Source organism: Trachemys scripta, chromosome 12 (genome assembly GCF_013100865.1).
Source record: "Trachemys scripta elegans isolate TJP31775 chromosome 12, CAS_Tse_1.0, whole genome shotgun sequence".
NCBI lineage: Eukaryota > Metazoa > Chordata > Testudines > Emydidae > Trachemys > Trachemys scripta.
In genome coordinates this window covers 40,939,879-40,963,130 of record NC_048309.1, presented here as the reverse complement: position 1 = coordinate 40,963,130, position 23,252 = coordinate 40,939,879, and the positions used below count along the sequence as shown (strand labels likewise).

The following is a 23,252-nucleotide window of genomic DNA, read 5'->3' as shown; positions in this document are numbered from 1 at the left end:
TCCATCTAGCCCAATGTCCTGTCTTCTGACAGTGGCCAATGCCAGATGCCCCAGAGGGAATGAACACAACAGGGAATTATCAAGTGATCCACCCCCTGTTGCCCACTCCCAGCTTCTGTCAAAGAGAGGCTAGGGACACCATCCCTACCCATCCTGGCTAACAGCCATTGATGGACCTATCCTCCATGAATTTATCCAGTTCTTTTTTGAACCTTCTTATAGTCTTGGACTTCACAACATCCTCTGGCAAGGAGTTCCACAAGTTGACTGTATTGTGTGAAGAAATACTTCCTTGTGTTTGATTTAAACCTGCTGCTTATTAATTTCATTTGATGATCCCTAGTTCGTGTGTTACCAGAAGGAGTAGATGACACTTCCTTATGTATTTTCTCCACATCGATCTTCTGTTGATTTTTAAATAAGTGTTTGATAAATGTCACTTTCCAGCATCTAGCGACTCCCTTACACCGGGCTTTTCCAAGGCTAGCCGAGCAGAAATCTGTCCTACTCCGACTGGTTCCAGTGAGGTTTGGTGGGCGCCCTTGGACCCATTTTCTTCGTATTGGCTCCCCAATAATCCCGCAAGGAGACAGCACAGGGACAAGCAGTTCTAGTGTAATCTACATATTCAGATGGACTATCCAATGGGATCAATCACTGTGCGTGCTCCGCCTCTCTCCCCCACACAGTGATACCGGGCGGTGTCCCAGGCCGGTCATCTGCCGATACAGCAGGTTGTTGGGATTGCCCCGGAGATGGGTTTCAGAGGGGTAGCGTGTTAGTCTATATCAGCTAAAACAATGAGGAGTCCTTGTGACACCTTAGAGACTAACCCTTTTCTTTCTGTCTTTCTTTCCCTGGAGATGGTGAATCAGCCTGTCACTGAATCACGGTACAACACCTATCCCCACCACAACTTCTATAAGTGACCCATTCCAGTCCCTTCCCGGGATCTGACGGGCCCAGTTCATATCATAGAGAATTTTTTAACTTCAAGGTCCCAGAAACAAAGACAAGGTTTTCATCTCGAGGCCAAAAGACCAAAAACATCAAGACACTTGATCACGGCCTTGGATAGACCAAGAAACTACTGACACTTGATCTTAGCTCATAGAGAGCCGAGAAGCAATGAACCTTCAGTGAAGGTGAACCCGGAGGCTTTGCAGGAGAGGCGGAGAAAGTCTCCTGGCTTTTTCTCATCCCCTCCGGACTCCACCAGCTGACGCTGCGATCGGACACCTGGGAATAAAGACAGGCTTAGAAATGGTATCAGAAGCTACCAGATAGAATCATAGAATATCAGGGTTGGAATGGACCTCAGGAGGTCATCTAGTCCAACCCCCTGCTCAAAGCAGGACCAATCCCCAGACAGATTATTGCCCCAGATCCCTAAGTGGCCCTCTCAAGGATTGAACTCACAACCCTGGGTTAGGCCAATGCTCAAACCACTGAGCTATCCCATTCCCCTGTCCCTGCAATGCACGTGAGAGGAGAAGAAACCTTCCAAAGCCTCAATGATGAACACTAAATGCAGCCAAAGTCTCATTTTCCCTGGTGCTGGAGGGGAAAATTCTCAGGGAACTGGCTGGTGTCTGCACAGACCCAGGGGCTGCGGATTGTCTCTCCGGGTGCATCCGGGGAAAACTATTTAAATAAGAAACCCTCATCCCTATTTGCATATCCCGCTCCTTAAAAGAGCCAGAAACTTGTTCCGTGAACGGAATAAATGTCCTGTCCTCTGCATCCATGCACCCAAAACAAGAAGAGTTCTCTTGTTTTACTGATTCATACAATATTACTCACCAGTAATATGTGCCATCCATACGTGCTATAAAGATTAAATTTTGTACTACAGTGAAAATGCATCAAACCAGCCTTCAAACAGTATTACTGTGTGGTCTAGAACCAGATGCGTTAAAAGAAGCAGAGATCAGAAGGCTGGAGGCGGTAGAGATGAGATTTCTTTGGAAGATGTCCGGTGTAACGTGTAATGATTTTCAGACAAATGGAGAATTTGGAAGGAGTAGAGGATATGAAATCAGGGTGAAGGATTAGTTGCAATGAAAAAGACTAAGCTGATGGTAGGGTGACCAGATGTCCCGATTTTATAGGGACAGTGCTGATATTTGGGGCTTTTTCTTATATAGAGGCCTATTACCCCCCACCCTCTCTCCTGATTTTTCACACTTGCTATCTGGTCACCCTAGCTGATGGTGACACTGTAGAACAAGACAAACAGATGATTGGATACCGATAGGGCAAATGTTATGAGAGTCAGTCAGACCTAGAGGCAGAGCACGTGGGCAGCAACGGATGGTGACACTGCGCCGGTACCTGCAAAGATGTTTAGGGCTAATAAGAAGCTGAAGAAGAAACTGTATAATCTGTATCCTTTAAGTAACTGAATAGGACATAATTTAATTTTAATGCACTGCTGACCTCTGCAGTTCATTGGGAAGATTGCACCCCCTTCCAAATCAGTTGTTGTCCAGACCACACTAGCTTTCTGTTCACTGTGGGATTCACGAACAATAATAGAGGGCGGTGTCCTTAGGTCTCAGCTGCTCAGTTGCAAATAAGCCATTTTGGGGGGATTGTTCTGGAGATGGTGAAGCGTCCCTTGAAGGGCTGTGCGCAATTGATGGTTGTTGAAGTTGGGTGTATTTCCCCGATCCACTCCAGTCCCTTCCCAGGGGCCTGTCTAACCCAGCTCATCCAGTAGCTGCTGAGGGTGACCCCAGTGGGTTTGCAGGAAAGGCGGAGAGAGTCTCTGGGCTTTTGCACATAAACTTGGGGGTCCAGGGGCTGGATCTGCGACCGGGCACCTGGGAATAGAAAGATATTATACATCATATTAATAGTAATAGCGATAATAGACTGCTCCCTTGCCCCGCCAGTGCTTCCCAGGGGAGAAGATGCCTTCCACAGCTGCTACAATTAACAGTAAATGGAGCCAAAGTCTCATTTTCCCTGGAGTTGGAGGGAAAAGCTCTCAGGGGACTGGCTGCTAACTGCACAGACCCAGGGGCTGCAGATTGTTTCTCTGGGTGCAGCCTGGGCAGAGAGATAAAGAGAGATTTAAACAGGAAGCATCACCCCTATTTGCATATCCCGCTCCTTATAAGACACAAACTCCTTCCCTGAGCGATCAAATGTCTTGCCCCCCAATTCCGAGGGATGGGCGAAGAATGTGTGTAACGTTCGGACCCAAACCCCCCTGAACTGAGAAGGGACGTGGCCTTGACTGTATTGACATCGGATCAGCTCCTCCATGGGAAGCAAATATTTAATCCTGGGCTCTTTAATCTGAGAGACAAAGGGTATCACAGGAACCAACGGCTGGAAGTTGAAGCTAGACACATTCAGACTGGAAACAGTGCAAATATCTAAGTGAGAATAATTGGCCATTGGACCAACTCACCAATGATCCTGGTGTGTTCTCCATCACTGACCATTTTTAAACCAAGATTGCGCGTTTTCCCTAGAAGATCTGCCTGAGGGATTATTTTCGGGGCAGTTCTCTGGCCTGTGGAGGTCCGATTAGATGTTCACAATGGTCCATTCTGGCCTTGGAATCCATGAATCAATGAACAACCAGTCACCTGGATAATGGGGCTGACCTACCTGTAAAGCGCTTTGAGATCTAAGAGGAAGTGGTGACGGTGTTTCCCAGTCGCTTGTCTCTGACAGCAGCAATCAGTGTCACCTGCTTCCGAAAATGGAGCAATACGTCCCCTAGTGGGCAGTTCTATGATAACTGGCCCAGGGAGAGAGAGAGTTTCCACTTTCCCCTAGTTGTAGGTCGCCTTATGCTGTGGAGTTAGTTCCCATAGATTTACAGCCTGAGGCTCTGGCCACAAAAGTGTTGGGAAGGACATAGAGGGGATGGTCAGTTAAGAGGAGATTTTCAGAGGCAAAGTCTCATTGAAAGTCAGTGTTAATTGGCTACCTTAACTTGTGTTTGTCCCACTGAAAAATCACCCTTTGAATCTCTCAGTGCCTCAGTTCTTCAGCTGTGATATGAAAATAATGCTTCCCTACCTTAAAATTCACTAATGATGGTGAAACACTGAGATACTGCAGGGATGAGGGCCTTCGAAGTCCTTACCTTGATCTACTTCAGGGATCGGCAACCTTTGGCACGCGGCCCAACAGGGAAATCTGCTGGCAGCCGGGACAGCTTGTTTACCTGCAGAGTCTGCAGGTTCGGCCAATCGCAGCTCCCACTGGCTGCGGTTCACCATTCCAGGCCAATGGGGGCTGAGAGAAGCAGCGGCCAGCACATCCCTCCCACAGCCAGGCGAGTCCCATTGATTGAAATGGTAGTTTGGGTTTCAAATCTCAGCCAAAAGAGTCATTTGCAAACAGACATGCTGGCTGTGATTTCCAAAGGTGCAGAGGAAAACCAACAGGACTTGTACTGCTGAGGCAGTTGGATGTTTCTGAAAATCCCATACCAAGTCCCATTTGGTTTTATTTGGATTTTGGTGCCTAATTCCCTTAATGTCCATTGACAATTCCGTCCATTGTCTGCTCTGAGAAGTGTGAAATTTCAGTGAAGGATCCTGTCTATTTGCCTCTGATGTCTTTATACTGGGCTAGATTGTGTATCCTCTACTCATGTGAAAAACACTTACACCAATAGTCCCCTGAATACCTAAGGGGTTTAGGGACCATCACCAAGTACTCACCTGCCCACCATAGAAGTGGTGGGGAAAATAAAGACAGAGATGGAGCAGAGCTATTAAAAGTGCCCGGGTGTTTATTTCACTAGGATTTCCCTTCCGTCGCTCTGAGTCCCACCTGCCCCACAAGTTTCCAGGGCTCAGTGAGATTCAGGTTTTGTCCCTCTGAGGTGTCCAAGTTCTCTATAAGAAGGGAAGCCCCAGCCTGTGAGCTCAGAGTCAGTGCGATCTGTCTCAGGGCTGCCTCTCTGCACTGGGGCAGCACACAGGGACCTGGGGTTCTTTTCAGCCCCTGTCCTCGCCCACTCTGCCCTCCCCCCTTAGCACTCCCTGGGTACCTCCCCCCTTTCCCCAGAGCTCGCTCTCTGCCCACAGACGGAGTTAAAGGCACCTGTGTTTGGTGGGTCCTTCGGCTCCTCTCACTCCCAGCGAGGTTCGCTAACAGGTTCGAATAGCTGGGATCCCTTCCCTCCCGGCGCTGTGGGGGAAGGCAGGGTGACAACACCCTGGTAATGGGTCCAATCCTGTGGCAGACACACGTTTCCTACAGCTTCTTCCTGGCACACCAGCTTCTCCAAGGCCTGGGATTGGTCTGTTCCCTTTCTCCTCCAGTTATCATTCACTGTGTCCCGGGAACAGAGTCATGTCTTGAAAAGTGATTTAGGCACTTAAGGTTCTAAATCCCATTAGCTTTCACCGATCCTAAGTCACTTGGGGAAAATTCCCCAGAGTCTGTTCACAGGGGTAACCGTTCCCAGGGTGGCTGAGGGCTGCAGTGTTAGCAGGAGACTTGGATTCTCTCATGGAGGGTTTTTGAATGGCTGTAGATGTGGTTTGTGTCACTGTGTGCCTAGCACAGTAATACGTGGCAGTGTCATCGGTTCTCAGGCTGCCCAGCTGTAGATAGGCTGTGCTTATGGAGGTGTCCCTGGTGATGGTGAAGCGCCCCTGGAAGGCCTGGGCATAGCTAGTGTCACCACTACCGGGATAGATATATCCGATCCACTCCAGTGCTTTCCCGGGAGCCTGCCGTACCCAGCTAATGTAATAGCTGGTAAAGGTGTAGCCGGAGGTTTTACACGTCACCTTCACAGACTCTCCAGGCTTCTTGATTTCTGCCCCGGACTGGGTCAGCTGGATCTGGGAGCTGACACCTGTAAATAAACAACAATAAAAACCCAGTTAATGCCATTCTTTTCCTCCTCTTCCCAGGTTTATCCAAGTCCTTCCATTGCCCTCCTCACGGCAGTATCTGAACAGAGGGGAAACTGAGGCACACACTCAGCCTGAGATTTTTCGAACTGTCTAAGGGATTTTTACACCTAGTTCCCATTAAAAATAGTGAAAATTGGGTATCAACATCCTCTTGATGGCTTTAAAATTCTGTACTATGTGATTTGTTTAAAGCTCTAGGATTTTGAATCCAGAATTCCTGAATCCCTCTGCTACGTCTTAGCCTTAAAACCATCTTCCCTATTCTAGCCCAGCTGTCCTAACCGGATACCTGTATGTTCATCCACTCACCTGAGAAAGCTGCCAAAAAGAACAAGACCCCCAGACAGATCATTTTCATTCTCCACAACAACCTGGTGGGCTGCAAAGCAGTAAACCTTCCTCTGCTGACAGCTCTTCGGTGAGGGTCACTTGATCTCTTTATCATTCAATTTCCCTACTTCATTTGCATGTGGGTGTTGCTAAATCATTTGACTAAACCTCAGCTTCACCCGGCGTTACAAATAACTGACCTCAGAGTTTAGAGCGACACAGTCATGGTGGACGCCAGAGCAAATGAATGAAATTTAGGCACCTTTCCAGAAAAACACTAAATCACACTGACCTCAGTGGTATTTAAATACGGGGTTAAAGATTATTGGTAAAATTGAATATTAAGATGCCTAATACTGGGTTATCAAAATGTAACACCCAGGATATGAAACTGAAATAACATAGAATCAATGAAGTTTGGCTAATAATTTCAAAGCCACCAAAGTGCGCTGGAATCCAAATTGTGCATCTAACTCCTTTAGTGAGCTTGGGAAAAAAAATCATTCTTAACTGTGAGCAAGTGACAGACTTTCTCTGCGCCGCCCCAGGTGTTATTGCATGTCTGTGAGTGGATTTCTTCTCACTGTGCCTCTCGCACAGTAATACAAGGCAGTGTCTTCAGTCTTCAGGCCGGTCATTTGCAGATACAGCAGGTTGTTGGGATTGTCCCTGGAGATGGTGAATCGCTCTTTGACCCAGTCTGTATAGTAGATTTCTCCTGAATCAGACCTAATCAAGGCTACCCACTGCAGCCCTTTCCCGGGAGCCTGACGCACCCAGCTCATCCAGGAGCTGCTGAAAGTGAACCCAGAGGCTTTGCAGGAGAGTTTTAGGGACTCTCCTGGTTTTTTTGAGTCGTCCACCAGACTCCACCAGCTCCACATCACACCGGACACCTGTGAACACCAACCATACCAGTAATGTGCCCAATGCATAGTACAATATAGAATGTAACTGTTTATTGATATAACTCTAGGGAACAAGAACGCACCTGAGAGAGAGAGAGCAGAGAGTAAGAGAAGAAATCTCCATGGGGATAGCATGATGGCAAATGGAGAGAAATAGAACCAGGGGCTGCAGAAAGGGGGGTAGTTTGGAAAGTGACTATAGGCACCTTGGCTTTAAATGGGCAGCTTCCTCCATGAATTTGCCTTATGGCTTGTTTGTGGTGTATAAAGAGCAACTGGATGGGCTTGTGGTAAAAGCACTAGACCCAGGGTGGTCTATACACACACTTGCAGGAAAATAATTGTAGTTGTTTCATTCACACCTTTGGAAACTAAAGCTTGAATTAGAACACTTGGGCTAAAGAAATCCACACAGAGCCTGGCACGTCAACCTCAAAGGCTTATCATCAATATAGTGATTTGGGTGAAAGTTCATGGCACAGGTATCATTTGCAATGAGAAGTCACTTGGGAGCATAGGATCAGCCAGGGTGAGAGTCTCAAATTGGTAAAATTGTCAGGCCTGTGTTATGCCAGAGCTCAGACTATGCCCTGAAATCTCTGACTCGAAGAAAGTGACCTAAAGGAGTTAGGAACACTGATTTCATTTTGTGTGTGTTTGTTTTAGTGCAGTTTGAACACCTAAAACTTAGGTCACCTGCCAATCCCAGCCTTTATTTATTGGGGCCTGGCTATTAAAAATATTGAGGAAAATAAAGAAGCAGATAGGTGCCTAGGTGCTCTTCAACATCCCGCTAAGTACCTATCTCATATTCAAATCTATGGGAGTTAGGCACCCATCTGATTCTGAAAATCCCACAAAGGGCCTGTCTGATTTTTCTGTCACCTAAATACTTTGACAAACTGGCCTTTAGGTTCAGATTTTTCAAGGGGTTGAGACATTGCTGTGCTCAGCGTTGACATTCCAAAGTGATTTAGGAGCCTGAATCTCACCTTCAAATACGTAGATACCTGGTAACATCTGGTCCCTAGTGCTGCCATTTGCCATCTGTAAAAAGGAGAGAATGATACTTCTCCCCATCGCAGGGTTTCGTGGCTCGGAGGATAAATTCATGTTTGAGGTGCCGCAGTGCTGGGTTGATGGGGTTTGTGTAACTATCCAGCTAGAAAAAGTGAATTCAGCCCTTGAGGCTGAGCTCAGACTGGTGAATTTCCACCTGTCGTGTCACTGATAGAAAAGGTTTCAGGCTCATATTGTTTGTGTTACAATAGCACCAAGAGGACCCAGCTGAGTTTAAGGCCTCGTGCCTGTGAGACCATCCTGTGCACAAAGCTCTTACAGCCGAGGGCTGAGAATTTTTCAAAAATGTCTAGTGTACGAAAAGCGACTTGAATCCTTGTAGGGCCTGATGCCAAAGACCATTACAACTCAGTGGCTGCACCCCACTGAGTACAACATCATTTGTGTCCCGCCCTGTGTTCATAAACCTGATGCTGGAAACTTTTTGGCAGTTGCTCAAAATATCAATGCAAATGTCTTCACCAGTTGCAATGGAGTTCTCTCTAAATCAGAGCTAATTAACCTCATAGGGTCATGCTCTGCTCCGGCGGCTGGGGTCCGGAGGCAAGGGGGCTGCCCGAAGCCGGTAGCGCTGGCTCGGGCAGCTTGGCTCTTAAACAGAGCCGAAGTCTGAGAGGGGAGGAACAGAGGCAGCTGGAGCCGGGGAGGAGAAGTGCCCGGCCGGCTGCGCAGGGTCCGGAGGCAAGGGGGCTGCCCGAAGCCGGTAGCGCTCAGACAGCTCGGCTCTTAAACAGAGCCGAAGAGTCACGGGAGGAGCAGAGCCTCTGGCCGCGGCGGCTCTGCTCCTCCCCTGACTCTTCGGCTCTGTTTAAGAGCTGAGCGCTACGGGGTCCGGAGGCATGGGGGCTGCCCGAAGCCCGAGCGCTGCCGGCTTCACGGTTTGCCGGGCAGCCTCCAGACCCTGCGCCCCCGGCTGGGCGCTTCCCCTCCCGGGCTCCAGCTGCGCTGGGGAAGCGCTGGCCGGGGGCCCAGAATCTGGGGGCTGCCTGGCAAACCATGAAGCCGGTAGCGCTCGGGCAGCCCTTTTCGCGTGGCTGGGAGTGGGAGGGAGGAGGGGGCGGAGTTAGGGCGGGGTCGGGGCGGAGTTGGGGCGGGGCTGGGGTGGGAAATGGGCGGGGCCAGGGCCCCATGGAGGGTCCTCTTTTTTCATTTGTTACATATGGTAACCCTACCCAACACCTCATCCAACCCAGCCCTGCCGGAGGGGAGGGGAGAGAGAGAGAGAGAAGGGTGCTCCCTGGGGGGGAGAAAAGGGGAGTGCTCCATGGGATTTGGGGGGGAGAAGAATGGACGTTATGGGGGACAACCAGGGGCGGCTCCAGGCCCCAGCGCACCAAGCGCCTGCCTGCGGTGCTGTCACCAGTCGCCCTGAGGGCGGCAGTCAGGCTGCCTTCGGCAGCATGCCTGCGGGAGGTCCCCCAGTCCCGAGAGGCGCCCCTGCTCTTACACACCCCAAATCCTCTGTCCAGCACCTCCCAAATACCATCTCCCAGTACACACACCCCCCTCCAGCACCCCAAAATACCCCCTCGAGCTCCCTCCCTCCCCCCGCAGCAGTGTCCTCTATTACGGAACTTGAAATACAGGTGGGGTCACCCCAGATACAGTTGAATTTGAAAGGCAGGTGTTTCTGTTCTACCTCATGGAGTGACCGCAATGGGGCCAGGCTCTGGAAGTCTCAATGAGCTACAATCCCAGCTGGGTCCCCAGAGAGAGTTCCAGAAGGGCGGGGTGATTCTCTGCACAGCCTGGGCAGAGGCAGCGGTGCCCTTTTCTCTCCCCTCATTCCGAAGGCTTGGCCCGGACCCATGACACAAGGTTGGGTGAGCTGGGTACATGCTGGGAAAAGCCCTGAGTGGGGGGACTCAGGCCGGTGCAGAGAGGGGAACAGAGCCCGGAGGCCTCCAGCCTGGCTCTCTCTCTCCTTCCCCTCTCCACCTAGTACCTTGTGTTCCCCGCTGCGGCTGGGCTGAATCTCGCCCCAGGGGGCCCAGCCGAGGGACACCCCGTCTCTCTCTCGCTCTCCCGGGGGTCTCTCTCAGAGTCAGGGTCACCGTCCACTGACAGAAGAGGTGCCTGGAGGTTGCGGGGAGTCTCGCTTGCTCAAGTGGAGATGACTCCGTCCAAGGCAGAGTGGCGCCTGCCGACATTCCCCGCTCCGGAGGGGTCTGTCCGCCAGCTACCTCGTCCCTGGAGCGCAGGTCTCACCTCTGCCCCACACGGAGGGAGCCCTCATTGCTCAGTGTATAACAGGGGGGTCGCTTAGCCTCCTGTACAACACGAGCAAGAGCCTTGTGTCCAGCAAGTATAAATGGGACTGGTTCCCCCCGGGCTTTGTCTGTGGGTCCGGAAACCCGGGAGGGCACCGCCCCTCACTCCCAGGCTGGGGTGGCCGCATGGCCGGAGTGAGACTGCTGTCTAGCCCTGTCCACACGGGGGACAGAGAGGGGGACACGGGGGCACACATCAGAGCTCCTCACCTATGATATAGGAGCACAAGCCCCATGGACTCTCCCCCTCGGTTTTACAATTGTACTTCTTTTTTCTTTCTTTTTGTGTCTACGCTGTAAGTAGCACATGTCTACCGGAGCAGTATCCTTCCCTACACCCGCCTGGCCACAAGGTGCAGGTGCTGCTCCCCGACATGAACCGCAGCGGCCCCAGGGCGTCCCCCGTGCAGGACACGCTGCTGCTGCCAGGGCCGGCTCTAGGCTTTTGCAGCCCCAAGCAGAAAAAAAAAAAAAAAAAAGGGTGGCCGGAATGCCCCTGAAAATGTGCCGCCCCAAGTGCGTGCTTGGTTTGCTGGTGCCTAGAGCCAGCCCTGGACACACGTTTCCTACAGCTTCTTCCTGGCACACCCAGCTTCTCCAACGGCTGTGATTGTTCTGTTCCCCTTCTCCTCCAGTTCAATTTGACTGTGTCCCGGGAACAAAGTGAAAAGTGATTTAGGCACTTAAGGATCTAAATCCCATTAGCTTTCACTGACCCTAAGTCACTTAGGGATAATTACCCAGATTCTGTTCACAGGGGTAACCATTCCCTGGGGTGGCTGAGGGCTGCAGTGTTAGCAGGAGACCGGGGTTCTCTCACTGAGGGTTTTTGAATGGCTGTAGATGTGGTTTGTGTCACTGTGTGCCTAGCACAGTAATACGTGGCTGTGTCATCGGTTCTCAGGCTGCCCAGCTGTAGATAGGCCGTGCTTATGGAGGTGTCCCTGGTGATGGTGAAGTGCCCCTGGAAGGCCTGGGCATAGTCAGTGCTACCGCTACCGGGATAGATATATCCGATCTACTCCAGTCCTTTCCCGGGTGCCTGCCGTACCCAGTTAATGTAATAGCTGGTAAAGGTGTAGCCGGAGGTTTTACACGTCACCTTCACAGACTCTCCAGGCTTCTTGATTTCTGCTCCAGACTGGGTCAGCTGGATCTGGGAGCTGACACCTGTAAATGAGTAACAATAAGGAAAAAAAATATGATTAATTTCTCTCTTTTTTCCCTTCTCTTCCCAGATTTATCCTTCTATTGCTCCCCCAACCATAGAATTCTCTGAGCTCCTTGTGTACTTATGAATTTATCCACACAACACCCTGCCAAGGTAGGGATGTGCTCTTATACACATTTTACCAATAGGAGACTGAGTCACATGGAGATTCAGGCTGGGATTTTCTAAATGCCTAAGGGATTTCAACACCTAGCTCCCAGTAAAACCAACAGGAATTTGGCACCCAGATCCCTTAGGTCACTTTTCACATTAAATGACTGGTTTCAAGTCACATGTGAAAGAAACAGGATTCAAACACAGAAGACTGGAACTCAATAATTCTATCTTAACCATAAACCCATCCCATGCTACACCTTCTGTCCTAACTAGCTGCTTGTACACGTACACCACTTACCCGATAACGCTGCCAAAAGGACAAGGAACCCCAGACATGTCATTTTAATTCTACCCAACCACCTTGTGTGGTGCAACAACCGTAAACTGTCTGGCTGCCTCGGCAGATTTTCAGAGAGGATCAGTTGCTCTCCTTTATCAGGAAGTTTTTCTGCTTCATTTGCATGGGGTCATTGCTAAAGCATTTGAATAAACCGCAGCTGCACCGACCTTGGTAAATAAATGACCTCAGAACCCAGAGTGACTGACTGATGGGGCGTCCTAGGGCCATTGCAATGGAATTCATGCCCCCATTCAGGAAAGCAGGAACCATGCTGATATCAATGGGATTTCAGTGTGAGTTTAGAGATAAACGGGAAGCTCAAATGTTACGATGCATGATATTGGGTGACTAGAATGAAATAACCTATGGATATGACAAAAATATGCCCTAATCGAAGCTATAAACATGAGCACTCTTCTGTGGTGAAATGTGTAGGTGAGATGTGATTTCCAGAACCCCCTAGGAGTGCTGGGTTCTCACTTTCCAGTCTTCTCACAGGTTTGGTTTGTGACCAAATCCTGGCTTTGAAAATCCCGGCCTTATGTACCAGAGGAGAAAATCCTCCGGAGTGTTTCCAGGGTCACTTTTTATGAAATATTTCTCCCCATTCATACACATGACGTTTGCTGCCATGGACCTTGCTTTAGCTTTATTTAATGTTGGAGAGTGTTTTGTGTCTTGTCAGCCAGAAAACATCCATCGTTTTTTTTTTTCTTTAAATGGTGATATAGATTTTGAAAGTGACTCTGGAGATTTATATTAAACTCTGGAAAATCTCTCTCTCTAAAAGTCACATTATCTCTTTCCCTCTCCCTCTCGTTAATGTGTCTGTCACCTCTGTAGTCTGGCAGGTTAGGATCCCAGAGCCATCCTTGTCACAGTAGCAGAGGAAGAAGGTTTTATCTGAACCCACAGAAGGGGTGTGATGCAGGAGCTCGGACAGATGTTCATTTCTCGGTTTAGAACGTGTGACTCAAAGAAGTCCTGTTCAGCTTGCTCTGTGTGTACAGACGTCTTTCTCTCTGCTGTCTGAATTAACAGACAGACAAAGCAATTACAAGCATAGCCAACAATGAGAACTTGCCTAGCAGTTGGCCACCTAGGCTGGAAACTCAAATTGTGCATTTAACTCCCTTAGGGAATGTGGAAATCTTATTCTTAACATTAGCCAGTGAAAACTTCTCTCTGTGCTGCGCCTGGGAATATTTGTCTGACTGTGGATGGATTGCGTCTCATTGTGTCTCTGGTCCAGGAATACAGAGCAGTGTCTTCGATCTGCTCATTTGCAAACAGAGCAGGGTGTTGGGATTCTCCCTGGAGATGGTGAATTGTCCTTTGACTGAGTCTGCATCGTACGTTGCACTTGAATCCTACTTAATGTCAGATAACTACTGCAGCCCATTCCCCGGAGCCTGAGGGACCAATTTCATCCAGTAGCTGCTAAAAGTGAACCCAGAGTCTTTGCAGGAGAGTTTTAAGGAGTCTCCTGGATTTCTGAGTCCTTTGCCAGCCCTACGTCACATTAGAAATCTGCAAAAACAGAAACATGCAAGTAAAGTACCCAAGGCAGACATAAAATAAATACATTCTAACTCTATTTCTGGGAATAAATTGCTGGAAGAAGAATACCCTGGAGAGAGCTGGGAGGAAAAGAAGAAAGCCAGAGAAGTTGCTCCTGATAATGGTGATGAATGAAGAGAAGTAGATGTGCGGCTGCAGAAAGTGGGGAGGTAGTTTGGAAAGGATCTGTAGGAACTCAGGGTTCAAACAGATGGCTGGATTTGCAGGATTGTGTATCAAGCACACAGAGGGACTAGATGGGCTCGTGGTTAAAGCCCTGGAGCCAGGGCTGATCTAAACACAAACTTACAATGAAATAACGACATCCTCTGTTGAATTCACACCTTGTAAAAGTAAGACTGAAGCAGGACACACTTTGAATTGGGAATGCGGGATCCACACAGAAATCATAAAGGTTTAACATCAGTGTAGGGGTTTGGGTGAAAGTTCCTGTTGAGATGTGAGTTTCAATTGGACCTGTGTGCTCCTAAATCACTTAGGAACATGGGATTAAACAATTGAAAATCCCAGTAAGAGCCTATCTCCCTCTTTAGGGGCTAGATCTATAAAGGGGAGTTAGGCTGAGGCCTGGAGTTGCGAACATTAAGACTCTGCCACCCAGTACAATCCCGCCCCCTGAGTTAGGCACCTCCACCTGCCTGGGCCATGGAGGGGATCTAGGCAGAGTTGCTGGAGGAAGGTCTACTTAGTTTGGGACAGGCTGTGGCCAGAAAGCAGATGTACAGGAGTGGGGTGATCTCCTGTGGTGGGGCCCTACTGAGGGAAGGATCCCTGAGGTTGGGATTGTGAGGACCAGGGAGTGAGCTAGAAGCCCATGGGTGGAGTGGAAGGTTAGTTTAAGTGGCATATTGACTCCCTGAAGGAGGAGTCTAGGGGACTGAAGTGAAGCTCAGCAGGGGAGGAAGGACCTTTGGTTCAGAGCTGCCCTCTGGAAGGGGGCTGAACTGTTGTGTGATGGTCTGAGACCCAGGAGGTCCAGTGAGAGAACCTGGTGAAGACACTGGCTGGGACTGGCCCTTGTGGCTGAGAAGGGGCTACCAGGGGGGTGTGAGAGGAGAAATCCCCTGCAAATCCCCATATGGGCAGGGTGGGCTACCCTAGAGGTAACATGCATGTGTAGAGGAGACTTAGGGGCTTGATAGGGGGATCTGCAGAAGCCAGCACAATGAGTGGGGAGCTGCCTGACCCACCCCCTGGAAAATGCTGAGGAGCGGTTGGGTCCTAAGTCCCACCTGTTCAAGGGAGTTAGGTGCCTAACTCCAGTTGGGATTCACAGGCATTTCCTGGAGTCAGGTGCCCCAGCTGTTTACATACAAAAACACGCCCAACCCCCCTTGTGCCAGAGAAGGATTTGTTGTTGCTTCCCTTAGCTTGTAACCTAGTGGTGAGAGCACTTGCCTACGACACGGTAGAGCCAGTTTAATTCCCTCCCCTCCCCTGGCCTGATATGGGAGCAGGGATTTGAGCCCACTTCTTCCACCGTCAAGAGGAGGGTGACATTTGCGGTACAGACACCCCCAGCGCATCCCATATTTCTCTTTCAGACCAAATGAGTATTAATTTAGTCACGGTGGAACAGCTTGAATGGGATAGATTGAAAGACCCCTCCCCAAAATACCCCATAGCCTGGTGCTTAGGGCATTCACCCAGGACCGTTCTGTTTCTGTGACAGGTGACGGTATCACAGGAACCCTAATTCATATTTTGAGAAGTGACTTAGGAGACAGAAGAAAAATCTACTGACAATGATGTTTAAGTGAGTTAGGAGCCTAAGAAATTTGGGGAGGAATTACCCCGTGTATGTTTACATGGGCAAATGATCTCTAGAGTGACTAAAGGCTCCAGTGTTTGCCGGAGACCGGGGTTCTCTCACGGAGGGTTTTTGAATGGCTGTAGATGTGGTTTGTGTCACTGTGTCCCTAGCACAGTAATACGTGGCTGTGTCATCGGTTCTCAGGCTGCCCAGCTGTAGATAGGCCGTGCTTATGGAGGTGTCCCTGGTGATGGTGAATCGCCCCTGGAAGGCCTGGGCATAGCCAGTGCTACCTGTACTGGGATCAATATATCCTATCCACTCCAGTGCTTTCCCGGGAGCCTGCCGTACCCACTGCATGTTATAGCTGGTAAAGGTGTAGCCGGAGGTTTTACATGTCACCTTCACAGACTCTCCAGGCTTTTTGATTTCTGCTCCAGACTGGGTCAGCTGGATCTGGGAGCTGACACCTGTCAATAAACAACAATAAAAACCCAGTTAATACCATTCTTTTCCTCCTCTTCCCACGTTTATCCAAGTCCTTCTGTTATCCTCCTCACAACAGTTTCTGATCTTCTAATTAATTTATTCACACCACCCCCCTGTGCAGTAGGGAAGTACAGTTATCCCCATGTTGAAGCGATTTTGATACCTACTTCCCATTAAAGATTAATGAAAATTGAGTATCCAAATCCACTAGGTGGCTTAAAAATTCCACACCGTGATTTGTTCAGAGCTAGGATTTCGAATTCAGAATCCTGAATCCCATTGCTACGTCTTTGCCTTAAAACCATCTTTCCTGTCCTAGCCCAGCTGTCCTAACCGGACACCTGTGGGTTCATCCACTCACCTGAGAAAGCTGCTAAAAAGAACAAGACCCCCGGACAGATCATTTTCATTCTCCACAACAACCTGGTGGGCTGCAAAGCAGTAACCCTTCCTCTGCTGCCAGCTCTTCGGTGAGGGTCACTTGATCTGCTTTATCAGTCAGTTTTCCTACTTCATTTGCATGTGGGTGTTGCTAAATCGTTTGACTAAACCTCAGCTTTGCCTGCTCATGGAGGACGCTAGAGCATATTATTAAAAATTGGCCCCCAATCCAGGAAAACACTAAAGCACTTGGATATCGGGGGGGGGACTTCAGTTTGAGCTTAAAGATAATTGGTAAACTCGTGTGTTAAGATGCCTAATACTGGGCTATCAAAATGTAACTCCCAATGGGTATGAAACTGAAATAACATAGAATCAGTGACTCTATAAACACTAGCCCTCTTCACTGGTGAAATATGTATGTGGGCTGTGATTTCCAAAACCTCCAAGGAGGGCTGGGTACTCAATTTCTGCTGATTTGGAAGGGATTTGGGTGAGCAAACCCTGACTTTCAAATATCCAGCCTCCGGTGCTCAGGACAATAATTCCCTTCCCTACGAGTGTTCCTGGGTTCAGTTTTTGGGAAAAAATGTTTCATAATTGAACATGACACTTTGCTGCCCCCATGTGGATCTGATAAACAGAGAAAATATTTCCTCCTCTTTTTCCTTTAGGTTAATGTAACTTGGTCATTTTTGTCTCCTCTAAGCCATAGGAGGGGGGACGGGGGATTTTTAGCTGAAGGCTGATTTGGTGTTAGAACTATTTACAGGGATTTTTACTGAAGTACAAAAAGTCCATCCGTCTGCCTAGTCTCAAGAAATCTCTCTCTGAAGCACCTTTCACTCCTGTTATCTGTAAGCTTGCTACACTAAGAAGGACAGGTGTGAAATCAATGAGGAGGTTTGATATGAGCAGTCAGTGAGCAGGTCTTAGGATGTTATAGATACGTGTTATCCACAAACTGGAGGTGAGACTAGATGCTTGTAATGTCCTGACCTGGCCCTCCAAAGTAGAGAGTCCTGTTCGATGTATTAAGTATGTAGGAATGTCTGTGTGTGTCCCATCAATTCACAGAAAAACAAAACGATGTCAAGTATTACCAAGAATGCCAACCTGCCTTGTAGTTGGCCACTTAGGCTAAGAATTTAAAAGCCACCAAAGTGATCTGGAATCCCAAATTGTGCATCTAACTCAGTGGTTCTCCAGCTGTGTTTTGGGACCCCAAAGTGGGTTGCCAGCACTGGTGTTAGACTTCCTGGTGCCCAGGGCCAAATCCCGAGGCTGAAGCAGTAGCCCAATCCCCACTACCTTGGGAGGCGGGGCTCAGGCTTCGGCTTTAGCCCTGAGCGGCAGTGCTCAGATTACAGCCCCCCTGCCCAGGCCTGAAGAACTTGGGCTTCAGCTTTGCCCCCTGCCCAGCATGGCTGGTTTCCAGCAGACTCAAGCTTTGGTCCCCTTCCTGGGTCATGTAGTCATTTTTGTTGTCAGAAGGGGGTTGCGGTGCGAACAAAATATGTCAAAACACAAAGTCAGGCTGAGAAAAGTGTTTCAAATGGTGAAAACCGGCAAGAATCCAGTTCTGCTGATTTCCCCACTGCCCCCTGGACTTCAAAGGCGCTCTGGCCAATGGACACTGGCTGCATGGCCAGCCCTCTGACGTTAACTGGCTATGCTGACTTATATTGAATGGGATCTGGCCCATTCCCGTCAATGAAGTCACACCTGTTTACATCACGAGAACACTTGGCCCGTTGGTTCCAGGAAAGCTGAGCGGATTCACACTGGCTGTGGATTGGGCTTTCTCTGCCTCCCGGCACAGGCTGCAGGAGCGCCGCGTTGGGGCAGGGAGGAGCTAAGGGGCTGTAATTGTTTGTCCCACAAGTGCATTAAAAGGCTCAATTCTGCAAGGGTCAAAATGTCTCCGCGTCAGTCGGTGTGAGTGGGAATGGAGGTGACTGAACAGCTCCTTTGGAGATGCGTTTCGCACAGGACCAGCTCTAGGCACCAGCAGACCAAGCACGTGCTTGGGGTGGCACAATTCCAGTTCTGCTCCGGACTGGATTAACTGGATTTGTGACCAGACACCTGCAAATAGACAAATATTAAACATCTAGGCCAGGATTCAGCAAAGCATCTTCCGGGCTCTGGAAAATCAAAGATTGAACTGAGTGTTCCCTTTGGCTGTATTTGTTTCTTTCTTTATCCCAGGTGCCTCTGAGGTTTTTACCCAAGAGAGCTCCCAGCAGGGAAAGAAAAATGAAACACATCATATTTATTTTTGAATCAGAAATCGAATGGAACAGATGAAGATATGCAGCACAAAGTAGGGTACTTGGAGTGTGCCAGAGAAGGAGACGTTCTCTGTCTCTTAAAAAGAGAAGTTGCCCTACTTAATTTGCATGAGGCAGTTCAAAAAGCCTTTCAAGCCAGGCAGCAAACAAAGGGGTAGGAGAGAGGGAAGAGGCAGTAACAATAGGAGTAGGTTTCCAGTGTACTTAGGTTAAGATTTCCCAAACTGCCTTTCTTCCTAATATAAACCAGGCAGCTAAATGCCTTTAGGTGGCTTTGAAAATCTCAGCCAGAATTAAAACTAAAAAGGGGGGAGGGCAAAAAACCCAACTGAGCTTGATAAACTTATGGGGGGGAAGGGGTGGTATGATGAGTTGGCCACATGCCATTGCAGGCACCTCTACAACTGCTGGTAGCAAATATCCCCAATGGGCAGTGATGGGACACTAGACGGGGAGGGCTCTGAGTTACTACAGAGAATTCTTTCCCAGGTGTCTGGCTGGTGGGTCTCGACCACGTGCTCAGGGTCCAACTGACCGATATTTGGGGTCATGAAGGAATTTACTGCTACTTCCCCCTGCCAGAGCCTTTCTCAGCCAGATTTAGCTACACAGGCAGACTTCTAATCCTGTTCTCTAAAGTGCTTGCAACCCCTCCCAGATTGGTATCATCTGCAAACTTTATAATGTATTCTCTCTGCCATTATCCAAGTCATTTATGGAGCTATTGAATAGAACCAAACCCAGGACAGATCCCTGTGGGACCCCACTCGATATTCCCTTCCAGCTTGACTGTGAATCATTGATAACTACTATCTGAGTACATTTTCTAACTAGTTGTGCACCTACCTTATAATACGTTCACCCAGAGTATATTTCCCTAATTGGCTTATGAGAAGTCCGCCTGGGACAGTATCACATTTCTTACTGAAACTGAGATATACCACATCTACTATTCCCGTCCCCCTCTCCCACCATCCACAAATCTTGTTACTCTGTCAAAGGAGGATGTGAGGTGGGTTTGACATGACTGACTGTTACTTGTCACCTTATCTTCTAGGTACTTGCAAATTTATTATTTGTTCCATTCTTTCTGAGTACAGAAGTTAAGTTTAGTGGTTTATAATTCTTCAGTTTCCCTTATTCTGCTTTTTATTGATAGGTATCACTTGCCCTCTTCCAGTCCTCTGGGATCAATCCTGTCCTCCACGAGTTCTCAAAGATAATGGTTAATGGCTAAGATCTCTTTGACCAGTTCCTTAAATATTCTATGGTGTATTTCATCTGGCCCGCTGACTTGAGGACATCTAACTTGTCTAAGCAGAGGCGACGTGTGGGAACAATATAAATACCTACGACAGCTTGAGGGCTAGAGCTCAAACATGGCTTATAAAAAGACCTGCAAATTCATATCCTTAGTGCCCTGCCAGAGTCCTTTAATATCTGTGCACCTGCAGGGCTAGGACACACGGAGGGGTCTGGGCAGCTCATGTCTAGACACTATGAGCGCTTTATCCAGCATCAACAGCATATTTTGGCTGAATTGTCTCTTCAGTCTAGTGGCCTTTAAAGGTATTATGGGTTCCTGCATTTTCTAGGGATGTTTGGAAATATTGTGCATTATAGTCCTGGTGCAAAGTTCTCTAAAGGCAAGGGAAGGACTTCCATTGGTCTGAGTGGGGTTTGGAGCAGGGCTCATGTGAATGTTGACTGGTATTTATCGAAGGGGACTTAGGGAGTGGGGTATCTAGTTCTATTAACTTTACTCTTTGAAACATCCAGATGCGATTCCCAACACTTTGTTCCCCCCTCCCCCTGCCCCAGGTGCCCATTCACAGTCCCAGCTGGTAGAGTCTGGAGGGGATGTGAAAAAGCCCGGAGACGCTATACACCTGTCCTGTAAGGCCTCTGGCTTCTTCATCAGTTAGAACTGGCTGGGTTGGATCCGTCGTGCTCCTGGGAAGGGACTGGAGTGGGTCTCCAGTATAGCTAGTGCAGGTACCCCATATTACCTCGATTCACCATCTCCAGAGTCGCTTCCAATAACCTGGTGCATTTGCACATCAGCAGCCTGAAACCCGAAGTCACTGGCCTGTATCACTGTGCTAGAGATATGGGATTCCACAGTCATTCAGTCCAATGCAAATACCTTAATGGGATCCTCCCGTGGAGAAAGTCACTAAAGGAAGTGAAATTCTCTGACTGCCTTCTGCTTCCGTCACAGAGCACAAGAAATTCAGGGAATCCTAGAAAGGTGGGGCTGGATGAGGGCCTTCAAGAGGTCGTATAGCCGACCCACCTGTACCGGGGCACAATTAGACATGCCTAGACCACCCCTAGTGGAAGCTTTCCTCATCTGTTCTTAAAAACCTCCAGTAATGGGGATTCACAACCTCCCTAGGTAACTGGTTCCAAATGCTGATAGTTAGATATGCTTAGCCTTAGAAAGTCCCCCGCCCCTGATATCTAACCTAAATCCCCCTTGCTGGATTTTTCATTTATTATTTTCTAAAAGACATTGAATCCTAGAGACGATAATTGCCAGTGATGGAGAATCCACCATGACCCTTGATAAGTTGTTCCAATGGTTAATTCACCTCAATGTCAATTTAAAAAATCACCTTATTTCCAGCTGGACATTGTCTAGCTTCAGCTTCCAGCGTTGGATCCTGTTACACCTTTGTTTGCTATACCAGGGTTTCTCAAACAGGGGTTGCCACTTGTGTAGGGAAAGCCGCTGGCAGACCGGGCCAGTTTGTTTACCTGCCCCATCTGCAGGTCTGGCAGATCGCGGCTCCCACTGGCCTGGTTTGCTGCTCCAGGCCAATGGGAGCTGTTGGAAGCGGCACGGGCCGAGGGACTTGCTGGCCACCACTTCCCGCAGCCCCCATTGGCCCAGAGCAGCGAACCGCAGCCAGTGGGAGCCGCGATCGGCCGGACATGTGGACGGGGCAGGTAAACAAACCGGCCCGGCCCGCCAGGCGCTTTCCCTATACAAGCGGTGACCCCTGTTTGAGAAACTCTGTGCTATATTGAAGAGCCCATTATCCAATTTCTCTTCCCCATCTAGGTACTTGGAATGCGATCAAGTCACCCCTAAATCTTCTCTTTTTTGAGATAAAACAGATTGAGCTCTGGGAGTTTCTCACTGTAAGGCAGGTTTGTCTAATGCTTTAATCGTTCTGGTGCCACTTCTCAGAACCGTCTCCAATTTATCAACGTCCTTCTTGACCTGCAGCTACTGGAAGTGGACACAGCATTCCAGCAGCTGTCGCACCAGTGCCAATAACAGAGGTAATATAACCTCCGATTCCAACTGGAGATTCCCCTGTTTACCGGGTGTAGCCTTTTGGGGAACTACGTGACTTTCTTTAAAATTGTCCATGGGAATAGGATATTGCAGGAACTGTGCCTTTTTTAATACCTCTCTGAGGCCATGACTCTTACACTAGGCTTTTCAAACCCCATTGAGAATCCCAGCCAATATGGCTACACATGTGAGTAAAGGTCAGCATGGGTGTGAGTATTTCCAGGACTGGGGGCTGAGTTTTGCTGTGACAATAGGACATTTTAGGGGCTCTGCATATTTGATGCCACAGTCAGCAATGACTTCCTCTTTCAGGGGGGTTTATGAATGGCCATGAATGTGTTTTTCTCACTGTGTGTCTTGCACAGTAATACACAGCAGTGTCTTCAGATTTCAGGCTGTTCATCTGGAGATATGTTGTGCTGATGGAGGTGTCCACGCTGACGGTGGTTCGCCTTTTCAGTGCCTCGGGGTAGAAAGTGTTGAAATTATTTGTCCAAATCGTTGCTACCCACTCCAGACCTTTCCCTGGAACCTGTCGGACCCAGATCATGGAGTAGTCAGTGAACGTGTAACCGGACGCTTTGCAGGTGAGCTTCACGGATTCTCCAGGCTTTTTCATTTCTGCCCCAGACTGAACAAACTGGATTTGGGACCGGACACCTGTGGATAAACAGGAAGAATGTGTAAGCATCTGTTTGACTTCTCCACCTTTCCCCTTGTAATTCAAAAAACCCCTCTGTAAAATATTGATAGTAACCCTGTCTTTCTCCCACCCTTTATCTACCTTGTCTGTTTAGATTTTAATCTTTTTAGGGCAAGAACAGTTTCTGTCTGTCTGTACAGAGCCCAGTGCATGGGGCTTTGGTGTCAGTCTGGGTCGCTAGGGGCTACCACAATACGGCTTCTGAGAAATGCATGGCTCTTTTTGGACATGCTCACCTGTTAGAGTTGCTAGCAGGAAGAGGAAGCAGAGCAGAGGGGCCATGGTTGCCGTTCTCAAACACCAGCTTCTGTGGAGCCAGAGAGAGCAAATTGCCTTTGCAGGTGAGTTTTTCCTCGGAGGTTTTAAACAGGCGATGCCCCTTCTTCATTTGCATGTGGACAGTGCAGTGGACTTAAAAGTCCTGCGGGCTGAAGAGCTAGGGCTGGCTTGGTGCATCAGTGCAGCTTGTCAGCCCGACTATTTCTGTTACGTGATCCCACTGCTCTTCCGTCTCATCTCGTCTGTTCTTCTGCATGGTGCTCGGTCGCCTTTGGCACAGAAAGCAACTCTTGAGATCTAGGGGAGTAAA

The 23,252-nt window shown here is 48.8% G+C and overlaps 1 protein-coding gene and 3 gene segments (V, D, J or C); all 4 read right to left on the bottom strand.

The window, feature by feature from the left end:
* Positions 1–5,387: 5,387 nt before the first annotated feature.
* Positions 5,388–6,301, bottom strand: LOC117885491. The segment is given in 2 exon segments: positions 5,388–5,839; positions 6,210–6,301. Coding segments are annotated over 2 exon segments (501 nt in total).
* Positions 6,302–6,781: 480 nt separating this feature from the next.
* On the bottom strand, positions 6,782–12,211 carry LOC117885490 (immunoglobulin epsilon heavy chain-like). Its single transcript, XM_034786785.1, is given in 3 exon segments — positions 6,782–7,126; positions 11,309–11,658; positions 12,114–12,211. Coding segments are annotated over 3 exon segments (738 nt in total). The 5' UTR covers positions 12,157–12,211.
* Positions 12,212–13,667: 1,456 nt separating this feature from the next.
* On the bottom strand, positions 13,668–16,431 carry LOC117885489. The segment is given in 3 exon segments: positions 13,668–13,685; positions 15,610–15,959; positions 16,340–16,431. Coding segments are annotated over 3 exon segments (417 nt in total).
* Positions 16,432–21,795: 5,364 nt separating this feature from the next.
* On the bottom strand, positions 21,796–23,026 carry LOC117885488. The segment is given in 3 exon segments: positions 21,796–21,888; positions 22,310–22,620; positions 22,900–23,026. Coding segments are annotated over 3 exon segments (450 nt in total).
* Positions 23,027–23,252: the final 226 nt, after the last annotated feature.